This window comes from Pseudoliparis swirei, chromosome 2 (assembly GCF_029220125.1).
Source record: "Pseudoliparis swirei isolate HS2019 ecotype Mariana Trench chromosome 2, NWPU_hadal_v1, whole genome shotgun sequence".
NCBI classification, from domain to species: Eukaryota; Metazoa; Chordata; class Actinopteri; order Perciformes; family Liparidae; genus Pseudoliparis; species Pseudoliparis swirei.
Genome location: NC_079389.1, coordinates 16,441,604 through 16,454,027, shown reverse-complemented (window position 1 = coordinate 16,454,027; position 12,424 = coordinate 16,441,604). Strand labels below are relative to the sequence as shown.

The following is a 12,424-nucleotide window of genomic DNA, read 5'->3' as shown; positions in this document are numbered from 1 at the left end:
ATACTCTCAAGTCGTTCTGTTCCCCGGACCTGGAGTACCTAATGCTCATGTGTCGACCATTCTGGCTATCGCGGGAGTTTACAGCAGTCACCGTAACTGCTGTGTACATTCCGCCTCAAGCTAACACGGACATAGCGCTGAAGGAACTCTACGTGGCGATCAGCGAGCAGGAGTCGGCACACCCGAGGCTGCTTTCATTGTGGCGGGGGACTTCAACAAAGCGAACCTGAAGAAAGTTCTCCAAGTTCTACCAACACATAACAAGCAACACGCGGGGGGAGCGGATTCTCGACCACTGCTACACTCCCTTCCGGGATGGATACAAAGCCCTCCTCCGCCCACCGTTCGGCAAATCGGACCACCGCTCCATCCAACTACTCCCAGCCTACAGGCAGAGGCTTAAGCAGCAACCAATCGCTGTGAAGGAAGTGCAACGCTGGTCGGACCAATCGGAGTCTATGCTACAGGACTGTTTTGAACGTGCTGACTGGGATATGTTCAGGGTCGCGCCGGACAACAACGTCAGTGAGTACGCGTCCTCAGTCACCGGGTTCATCAAGAAATGCATAGATGACGTTGTTCCTACCAAGTCGGTTCGGATTTATCCCAACCAGAAACCGTGGATAAATGGCGATGTTCGCGCTGCACTCCGACGCGTAACACCGCCTTTGACTCGGGAATATGGCGGAATACAAAGAGCCCGCCACGACCTCCGTAAGACCATCGGCTCTGCCAAGCGGGAGTTCAGGAACAAGGTGGAGGAAAAGCTCAAGAGCCATGACGTGAGAGGTGTGTGGAAGGGCTACAGACAATCACGGACTTCAGAGGAAAACCAGCGGTGAAGAGAACTCCTCTACCTCCCTCCCAGGCGAGCTAAATACATTCTTTGCTCGGTTCGGCGTGACGGCAGCCCGCCAAGGCAGCGCCGCCGAGGAGACCAGCCTGCTGATCATCTCAGAGGCTGGCGTGCGCAGAGCCTTCAAGCGGGTGGACATCCGGAAGGCGGCAGGTCCCGACCACATCCCGGGCGCGCCCTCAGAGCATGTGCAGACCAGTTGGCAGGAGTCTTCGCAGACATCTTCAACCTCTCCCTGTCCCAGGCTGTTGTTCCTGAGAGCTTCAAGATGTCCACCATTGTGCCTGTCCCCAAACACCCCAAGGTAACCTGCCTGAATGACTGGAGACCCGTAGCCCTCACCTCGATTGTCAGTAAATGCTTGAGAGGTTGGTCAAGGACTTCATTTGTTCCATGTTGCCTGCCACGCTGGACCCATGGCAATTTGCATATCGTCAAAACAGATCCACCGACGACGCAATTGCCATGGCACTTCACACCGCCCTTTCCCACCTGGAGGAGGAACTGTTGTGTGCGAATGCTGGTTGTGGACTACAGCTCAGCGTTCAACACTATTGTTCCCGCCAAGCTCGACACCAAGCTCAGAGGTCTAGGCCTGCACTCTACCATGTGCAGCTGGATACTGGACTTCCTGTCGGGCCGCCGCCAGGTGGTGAGGATGGGCGGTACCACCTCAGAGCCGCTGACCCTCAACACGGGAGCCCTCAGGGATGCGTGTTGAGCCTCTCCTCTACTCCCTGTACACCCACGACTGCGGCCATGCACAGCTCCAACGTCATCATCAAGTTTGCTGACGACACAACAGTGTTGGGGCTGATCACCCGACGACGAGACAGCCTATAGGGAGGAGGTTGGATCACTGGTACAGTGGTGCCAGGAGAACAGCCTCGTCCTCAACGTCAAGAAGACCAAGGAGCTGATCGTGGACTACAGGAAGCGGAGAGGAGAGCACACCCCATCTCCATAGACGGAGTTGCAGTAGAGAGGTCAGCAGCTTCAAGTTCCTCGGCGTGCACATCTCCGAGGACCTCACATGGACCACGCACACCACTCACGTGGTGAAAAGGGCCCAACAACGCCTGTATTTCCTTAGGCGACTGAGGAAATTCAACATGGCCCCGCATCCTCAGAACATTCTACACCAGTACCATCGAGAGTGTTCTGACAGGTTGCATCACCGTCTGGTACGGGAACTGCACCGCCCTGGGCGTAGGGCACTACAGAGGGTGGTGCGGTCGGCACAGTACATCGTTGGAGGTGAGCTTCCCTCCATCCTGGACATATACACCAAGCGGTGCGTGGCCAGGGCCAAGCGGATGATGAAAGACAATAACCACCCGGCCACAAACTGTTCACCCTTCTACCGTCAGGCAGGCGATACCGCAGTATCAAGTGCCGCACAAACAGACTGAGGACAGCTTCTTCAGTCAGGCCATCAGGCTGCTGAACAAGGACTGAGACCCTCATTAACACTACACCAGAACATATTCTGTGAATATCTATGGCCATGGTGTATATTTTATTACATTGTTTATATATATATATATTGTATATATATATTGTATGTATATACATATATATATATATAGTCTCAAAAAAGTGTATATTTTATTACATTGTTTTATATATATATATTGCCATGATGTATATTCTATTACATTGTTTTATATATATATTGTTAATACTTTCTTCTTTTTTTTTGTGTGGATATTGTATAGTTTCTCATTCTTATTCTTTTTTTAGTCTGCTACTGCTGTCGGGTGTTTTGCACATAAGAATTTCACGAACCGATTATACTTGTATAAAAGGGGATGTGACAATAAAAACTTGAAACTTGAAACTTGAACTCCGTTGCCCTGTACGATCTATTGATAAATGTGATGAGGACAAGCTGGGGAAACAGCAGGAAGACGACACACGGTTTCTTTATTCCATATCAATGTGCCTTAGAAGTTTAAATCGACCAAGAAAAGTAGGATGCCTAAATGACACTTCTCTTTTCTCACAAATCAGTCTCCTGCTGGTGGTCAGATAAGCACCATGACCAGACATATTGGAACCTGCAGGTGATTGGCATGTTTTTCTATTGGTTAAAACAATCTAACCTACGATCTATAACCATAGCAAATTAAAAGGTGCAGGCCAAGCAGAACATCAACAGAAAAAACCCACTTCTTGAATAGAAAAGCTTTTCATTAGATTGACTGAGTCCGAGGTCAATCCCAGTCAACCCCAGGAGCGAGAGATAACAGGGTAGCCACTGGGAGGGGAAAGAATCGGGGGATGGAAGAACAAGACTTCAGATACATGCTGAAACCTTAATGCCAAATATTTGGTTTTGGTTTAACATAAAAAAGGCAAAGGGTTCCACCTAAATTGTAGATTAATTCTGCCAGAGCCTGATAAAATGAATTGAAACGAATCCCCGCCATGAGTGCTGTATGGTGGCATTGAAAACAAACCCACACTTGGCGAACCTCCCCCACCCAGACAGCAACGGGCCGTCAGGCATCGGCAGAAACTAACTCCATTCAGATTTAAAAAACAAGCGTCAATGTTTACATGGGATTAAAGTCATCATATACGATTTATACAATCTTCCCAAAATTGAATCCCATGCGGCAAGAAGTTTCAGAAACATCTCGTTAGCTATTAGCCAAACACACCGTACAAAACAATAGAAGTGAGCCGAGCATCTCTCTTTCTTTCTCTCTCTCACTCTCTCACTCACTCACTCACTCACTCACTCTCTCACTCACTCACGCAGCCGATGATAGGATTCTGAGATGAATAATACTTCATGTTTATATGATTATTAAGATCAATACATTGGTTGGAGGTGAACAAAGAGATTCGGTGGATGCCTGTCTGCTTGGTTTACATATCAGGTTTTTGTTGCCGGGGATTTGAGTGTCGGGATTAAATGCAGACTGTGTCAGGGGCCACACACACAAGTCGCTGATCCTCAATATGTCTGCGTGTTTTGATCTGGGTCACGGTTCAATTAATGTTGACGTGTTAACCAGCAATGCACTCACACACACACACACAAAATGATATGAGAACCTTATCAACAACTACACAAACATATATAAACTTACACAGCTGTATCAATCAAATACTGTCAGAATATAAATAATCACATTATTACTGCACCATACAATCAAATACTGTCTGGTCTCTATTGTCTTCATTATCTCGTCACACCAGAATAAGCAGCTATAAATAATCACATTATTACTGCACCATATTTACCAATTAATGCTTTAAACACAGCTGTGTGTGTGTGTGTGTGTGTGTGTGTGTGTGTGTGTGTGTGTGTGTGTGTGTTGTTTTCTGGCTTCAGGTAGAGATATTATATATATATATATATATATATATATATACACTCCAGAGACTTAATGTACATGCCATTTGATGAAAACTATAGAAGAGAATTATGGGGCATTACACATAATAACCCTTCCAGCTGGGTCTAATTGCCTCATTCTGAATGGCTGGTGTTTTGCTCCTCGAAATGACAGAGCTAAGCTGGTGAGAAGGGGAAAGGGAAAGAAGAAAAAGAGAGAGGGGAGGAGACAGGGCAAAGAAAGTGTCCACTAGAAGGAGAGCTGGATGAAGAGTTGAGGAGGAGGAGGAGGAGGAGACAGCCGGAGAAAGAGACACTGAAAAGGGTTGAAAAGCTCGAGAGCAGGCTAGAGTCAGTAAAACAGACGGTAGAGAGAGAAAAAGATATCCGAACACAACCCATGCCCTGTTTGAATAAGCTCTCTGTACTTCTCACTAACGTTGCATTGGTGGCTATTCTGGTACAATAAATACAATAAAGTCCTTCCACCCACCTCCACCTGTGCTTTCCTTGCGTTTCGAATGATCCCCATGACCTCTGCCATTCTTGCGAACCGCTATTCATTTGTCTCAAGAAGATAAATCCAAGTTCATGCTGACAGAATTGTCACTATTTTAACAACGTATGTGAATTATACAAGTTCTCTATGTCTTGGGCTTTGAAGTCCTTATCCCTCCTCCACCTACCGTAGCTACAGGCTACAAAGACATGGAGATATGACCCGATACTATCGTACAAAACATGGAATTAATCTGATGTGCTACTTTTAAAAAAATGTTAAACTCTATTTGGAGTTAAAATATGTGTTTTCGACTAAACAGAGCTAATAGCCCCACGGTTAATTGCCTGATGAAAAGTTAAACTCAAATGATGGGCAATGATGAATCTCCACGATCATGCTCCAGCTCCGCTGTAAATGCTAATACGAGTTCACACAATCATTGATGACAGCAAGCCATCTGTAAGTGATGCAACACATCGGCCAAATGACTTTTGCATGTGTGTTTATGTCTGTGTAGGTGCACGTCTAAATAGATTATGCAGCAGCCCATCATTATCGTTTCTCACTCACACTCAAAATTAATATTTCTGTATGAACCTTAATTGATTCATTTGTATCCAGAACTATCACGTCTGGCAAATATAGCCTTAATGCGCCTGCATGCTATAAGCTACTAAAGGCAGAGCTGGGACCCAAAGACAGACACAAATGATCACGTTTTACCGACTGCATCTGTTAGCGGCAGCCGCTCGTGGTATTTACCAGCAGAGTTTGCATGATCATGGTTATGGAAAACTGTAGAATTAGAGAGCACAGAAGGGAGGGAAGGGCCTGCTGATAACCGGAAACCTGCTGCGAATAATGTCGTCGTTGTCAGAGATTCTTTGCTAATGATTCTGGTATTGCTGTGACCTTTAATTATACTAATTATTTGGGGTTTAACTAGCAGTGAAAGCATTTCCATGTAGGATTAAGTTGTTAGGAGGGAAAGAGGTTTTCCTTCTTCACAAAAAAAAGAAGAGAATAAACATGTTCACACGGGTCCGACCTTTCATTTGCATGCGGGCTGGACTAAGATGAGAAAAAGGGCAAACAAGCTTCATCTGAACGCAGGTAATGTTCCATTGACCTCCTCTGTCTGAGGATAGAACAAAGTATCTTCTGCTCTATTCAATAGTATACAGTGTATCTCCCTTGTCCACTTGAAACACATTTTAAATATGTCGCCACTCTGCCAACACAGCAGACGCACGCCTGTGGGAACGCCAGTCTGTCTGCTTGTGCGTGTCTCCATGCTCCTCCTCCTGCTCCCACCCCGCCGCCCCGACGTGACGGCAAAATGTGCCAAGAGGAAAGACAGTCTGGGAAAAAATGAGAGCATTATTTAAATATTAATGAAGCTGAGAGATGAACTGTTGGCCCGATTGTTTTCTCCAGCAAATGGTTTTGGCTGACTGGAAAACCAACACATGTACCCGTGGGTGCAAAGACACACACACACACACACACACACACAGAAATGTACTCCCCACCGAGTAGGCCACCAACTGTCTATCTCAACGTATCCAAGTCTAACTGTTTAAGGTTGTTTCATCTCATCAGTAAACCAGACAGTATAATCACCAGACATCCTTCAAGTTCCATCAATTCAAAGTGCATTTTAACAGGATTAACAAGGCAGTTTACCAACGGTTTTCCAGAAGAGTGCACTAGTGAGGCATTGTGGACCTTATTGAACCACATTTATCGGAGGAGAACTCCAAGAACACCGGAGATCTCACAGCCCTTCTATCTGCTGTCAGGCTTCTGTGCTTGAGACAAGGAAACTCCTCGTACCTCTCCTAATACCGATTACAATAACTCAACTTACGGTATCAGAATCTGTTTTTTACTGTAGAAATCAATCATAAACTACAGAAGAAAGTTGGATCCTGCATCATAAACATGGATATTTTGGGAGAGGGACAATGGAAAAAAAGCATTTGAGTAAAGTGAAACACAACCACTCATGAATATAATCATTTTGCTCAAAGCAGAACAAAAAGAGGCTAATAGTATCTACATCTGAATGAGGATGCCATATAATCAAACCATTTGCCATGTTCTGTGTATCTATCAATAGGATACATAATGATTGGCACAGTTATCCATGATTAAAGCTCTGCTCACGGAGAGCCGCCCTATTTCCAGGCTATAGCTCGTGTTCAAATCAGAGTTTCTAAATAGGTCAAAGACGGTATTCTATCTATGGTATCCAGGATTACAGGTTTACTTCATTGGTATTGCATCTTAATGATGGGATCATATTGTGTGATGTTTTTTTACATTTAGACATTATGTATTGTCCAAATTACTGATTTCAAGTCTGTTTAACACTTTGAAACAGACAAAGTTCAACTGTGAGTGAATTACACATAAACAAATGAACAAACACATTCTAAAACACTAATAAACTCAGAGAATGATTGCAGTGATCATGTGTATGCATCTAAAAGCAGGTATTTAAGTTGCTGGACAGAAAAACATTGAAAAGATGGAGAAAAAAAAATAGATTCTGCACACAAGATAATGCTGCCGTGAAAATATAATGAGATACCACCAAGAAACCTTTTTGAGCGTCAAGCTCTTCAGACAGATAATGTGTTTGAATTGTTTCCGTGCACGCTGTCTGGGTGCATCTGTTCATAATTTAATAATGAATATCACACAAGGCAACATACCCTCCTCTCTCTCCATTACCAGCTAACATTTTAATCCACCCCCCGTCTCTGCGAGGCAGTTTCTGCAATACAGTACCTCGGCGATGGGAAAAATACATTAGGGATTACACTGCTGATGGGAGTCCATACACTCTGCTAACTTTCCATTTTATTTGGCACAAGGCACAGTGGGCTTGAAAAACAACATACAAAGGAGATGTTAGGGAGATGGGGTCAAATACTCTTGATAAAAACGTGCACAGGGGCAGTATACCGGTATCCTGTTATTATCCTAAAAATACCGTGACACCATTTTTTGGACAGAACGCCCAGCGCTATTGCACACCACACGCAGAATTAGCTTCACAGCTTTGCTTTTCACCTTCTGTGTTGAGGGTCCAGCTACTGAACAAGGTTTCTTTCGAAAGGTGCATGTTTTTATAATTGTAATAAAGGGATTTATTGGCCTTCTGCTGTCGCTCCGTCTGTAGATAATGCATGACAGCAATGTACTTATGGTGGGGCGGATATCAAACGTCTTGCACATGTCATGCCATGACTTTTATTTGCATTCTACTGTATGTTGCTGATATACTGTACATTCTTCCGCCGATCCAACATATACAGATATATAGAGATGCCAAGTATATAGACATTGACTGAGATGCACTTCCTCACAGGTGGTACATAAATATCACCTCAAACATTGATACATGTGAGCCCTCTCTCTCTCAAATGCATCACGTGGGTGTATTTTATCCATGGATTTATCTTTTCAAACTGTATTTCTGACCTTTGCCTTCTCAGTTTTCTTTGTGGTTACAGCCGGCAGTCTGAGTCTGGCTACAGTAGAACACTCATCTGGGATTAGGAGCCATTTATTCATCTCAGCTCAGTAATACTATGAGAGCCTCGCTGCAGAATCCAATGAATATTTCACACTTTCATTTCATATGCAATCTCTGGTGCTCAGAAGTGTGTATTGCTGGGTATCGTACTATACGTTTCACTTCGGTGTGTGTCTCACCATGTGTGTGTTTTGGTGCATTAGTGTGTGACACGTCATTTGATCCCCGTATTGAAATGTGTGTGCTTTTGTATTTGGTTTCTGTACCGCAAAGGTATTTTTTGTGCAACTTCCCCACATTCGTAAGGACATAAAATAATAGCATCACTGTCATGTATGAGTGAGTATGAAGAGGGAGAGCACAGGAAATAGGTAATAAGCCGTCAATAAATACAGTGCACAGAGGCGCCCACAGAAATACTAATGTACCGTAATAATAACTCACACCTCGATGCAGAAACCTGCTGAACCAGCTTTAACTCTAGACCTACTATTCAAATGACCCAGCGCTAATCCAGGAAACACTTCTCCCTTTTAACTCAAAGCTTCCCCAACACATTCTCAGTGTGTGAACTGCGCTTTGAGCACCGGAGCTCCTCTTCACTGGTGCCGAGAGTTTCCTCATTAGAAACCTATTAGAAGGTATGAAAGCCACCGAAAGGAGTGTATGTGAGTGAGTACCAGCAACCAGCAAGCAACCAGCAAGCAACCAGCAAGCAACAGGCTGAAATACGACTCAACTGGGAGAAAGTCAGGCCCGAGGGAACGGGGATGCTTCATTTAATGACATACGGACTGAAGTGCTTTTGAATGGTGATGCATTCACTCACATTTGCATTCAATTGTGATTTATGTTGGAATGGGATTAGATGGGGGAGAAACTAAAAGAGATTGATCTGATATGAATAGAACACATACTGACAATAAGCCAATCTGGGGTCAGATGCCATTATTTAAATTAATAACAATTCAGTATATTTATATGCATGTATTTATTTTTTTAACATTTTGTTTTCCAAACTTAGGCGAGCAAATCCTTGTTTAAATCAAGCCTGTTCCACACAGCGTATGAATTGAACACCATATTTAATCGGTCTCTCGGTATCGGCATCGGTGATCTCCAATTAAATGAATCTCCTCATCTTAAAATTAGCTCTTTCGCAGCGTTTCCTAATTTATTAATTATCTCTCTCTCTGCACGTTTTACCATGTGCTCTTTTAGCCTTTAAATTAATCTTTTTCAGACTTTCTATAGTAAAAGAAATACAAAGGTGACCATGGTTCTCATTCAGACGTCGGACCGACAGGTGAAATTGCCGTCACATGAAGGTAGAACATCTGAAAAAGGATGTAAATAGCGTTGGCGGGGGGCATTCGGGGACGAGGAGCAGAAAGTAGTGGACATGCCACAGAAAATATGGTCTCCGTTCCATCCTGGAAGTTCCAAGTGGCACAGAGAAAGTGACGAGCTAACAACAGGACCAGCGTATGCTGCTCTCTACAAAACCATGGCAACAGCCTCTCATAAAAGTAATCCCCGAGGTCAGTAGCTGGTCTCCTGGCTCTCTTATTGCTCCTGTCACGGAATGATATGGCCCCGGGGCCACGGCTTAGCGTGTCGTCCAACTTCCACGACCAACTTTCTATTTCGATACAGTAACAGTAAAATAGTTCACATAATTCAAATGTCTACAGTATGTCTGTGTTAGCCTGAGAAAAAAAAATACACTGTTAATAAAACAAGATTATATTATGTGTATTTAGCTATGTTCACATAAACAAAATTGTCTTAGTCACAAGATCTAAAATTCAAGATTTGAACCATAACAATGCATATTTTGTGCACAGTGGCATAAGTCCCGTTGAGAGAGAGACATCACTTCAGTTGTTCCCAAAGGTTCTCACAGCCCCGAGAGAAATTGCCAACCAATGCAACTTTGTTCTCAATTAGTTCATAAAATCTCCAACAAATCCTGCAGTATTTATAAATGCTTAGAGGCATGCGGTACGAGCCGAGGACAGGAGCATACACTGTGCATTACATTTGCGAGCCGTTAGGTTTCTTTAGGTTTTTTTAAATGTGAATTAAATCAAAAATTCAGTCCACCAAAGGACACAGGCTCATTAAATAATGTTGATACTGTTTTAATGTGTCGAGCCACAAAGAGAAGATTCCAGATTAATTTAAGGTTCTAAATCATGGTTAAAAAAGCCCTTAATCTATCATTTATCACCTTCTCATAATGCCAGAGTCTATGTGACAGGATGAGAAAAAACTCGACTTTCCATCGGGGAAAATGAAAAACGATACATTCCTCGGGGGGAAAATAAGAAAACCTGGATATATGGATTGAGTTTGCGAAGTCTCCACAAGTGAATTGCTAATAAGACTGCCTCACGCTGAAGGCAAGTTAAAACCTTTTCCCTTTGAATTTTGCTTGTGAGGCAATATTCTATCCAAGAGTGGCTTATAGGCCCCTGCAGCTCAATACTCAGTGTGAACACACATACACGCACGCGCACACACACACACACAGATACCTGCTCAAACATCCGCACAACCACATACACCTTTGCAGGAGCAGTGTTATGTGACTTATTCATGGGTATAACTCAAAAAGATGATGTGCATTATCGGAGAGGTATCCAAAAGGATTGAGGCATGAAGATAGTTGATTTAAAAACAGTGATTTTGTAGCTCTTTGTTCATAACGAGAGCTGTCCAGCACTTCTTTGGTTAGTCACATGCACGTCCGTGTCCTCTTCTTACTATTGGTCACTCAGGAGACAGGCCATTATGTTTGCCATCAGTCTCATCTCATGCGTGTTACATTCACTTCACGGTATTAACTGAGAATATACACGTGACACGCCTATTTGTGGTTCACTTACAAGTCCCAGAAGGCCACTAATTTCCTTGTCGACAGTGTATTTATATGAAAGGACGTCTTTGATGACTTCCTTAAATGAAAAGCAGGAGCGAGCACTGAACGTGACCTTCTATTTGTTGAGAGGTGCTCACCTTGTCCTTGTCTTCCACCAGATCACTGAGTGTGTCGTCGGGGTCCAGAATCCCCCCGTCGCAGTATTCAACATGGTGAGTCCGAACCAGGAAATCCCCCTCCTGTGACACAGAAACTCACAAAATCAGTACAGACTTCAATAGTAAAATAAATAAATAAAACAATTGAATTGAACACTAATGGTTGATGGTGTCACCAAAAAAGTAAATGTGAATTACTACAAGTAATTAAGTGTGTAACATGTTGTCTATCAGGAGTAAGTCCATTATTCAGACTAGTGCAAGACCGGAAAAAAACTACTTTCTCAATATGATGCATTTCCTCAGAGAAAAAAACCAGCACAGTGAACGAGGGAATAACACAGGGAGAGATAATCAAAAACACAAAATGGGAAATCGCAAGAGTAGTTATTATGGTACTTTTGTAGTTCGACTATGCTGAGGAAATGTTACTTTCTGTATTCTTGTTGTTCTTAGTTTGTACTCTAGGTTGAAATGCACTAATTGTAAGTCGCTTTGGATAAAAGCGTCTGCTAAATGACATGTAATGTAATAAAATGTAATGTAGTTATATTGTTTTGATTTCTATTTTTGCTGTAATTTCTATTTCCAAACTTCAATAATAGTCCATTTATACCAAACTAACGCTCCCGGCAGAAGGCTTCCCTACTGTACTGGTCACCAGCCCATTAAGCCTACCTCTCCCAGTTCAACTCCACCTCGCCTCTGTTTCTTTCCCTCCTTTTACATCCTCCACATCTTTCCCTGGGTGCCTTGTACAGATTACAGCCTGGCCCTTTCTTCGCTGTGTTGGGTTTGTGATTAATGACATCGACAGTGCACCGGACAGCTGACTACATAGAGCTGGTTGTTGAACAACATATTGAGACAACACACACACACACACACAAGCACGGGGAAAACCAAACACAGCCTCAGGAAAGCGATGACTCAAACCGTTACGGGGTGCTGCTCCATTAAATCACTCTTTCAGGGTCAGGTGCTTGTCAATGCTTTGCAAAGGCATCAGGGAGAGGGTGAGAAAGAGCAAGACACTCGGTGTCCCCGGATGTCTCGGAAAGTTTCAATGTCAATACCAGTTCCTTCACTAAAATCAGCTCTGCATCAAAAAACATGTCAATAAATGAC

The 12,424-nt window shown here is 43.4% G+C and overlaps 1 protein-coding gene across 4 annotated transcripts in view; it reads right to left on the bottom strand.

Annotated features, from left to right (window-relative positions):
* Positions 1 to 12,424, bottom strand: part of pard3bb (par-3 family cell polarity regulator beta b) — a 190,334-nt gene that overhangs the window by 166,962 nt on the left and 10,948 nt on the right. For all 4 annotated transcript variants that reach the window (XM_056428006.1, XM_056427990.1, XM_056427999.1 and 1 more), the window contains one exon: positions 11,276 to 11,377. In XM_056428006.1, coding sequence (XP_056283981.1) covers positions 11,276 to 11,377 — 102 coding nt within the window. The remainder of the gene's footprint in view (positions 1 to 11,275; positions 11,378 to 12,424) is intronic.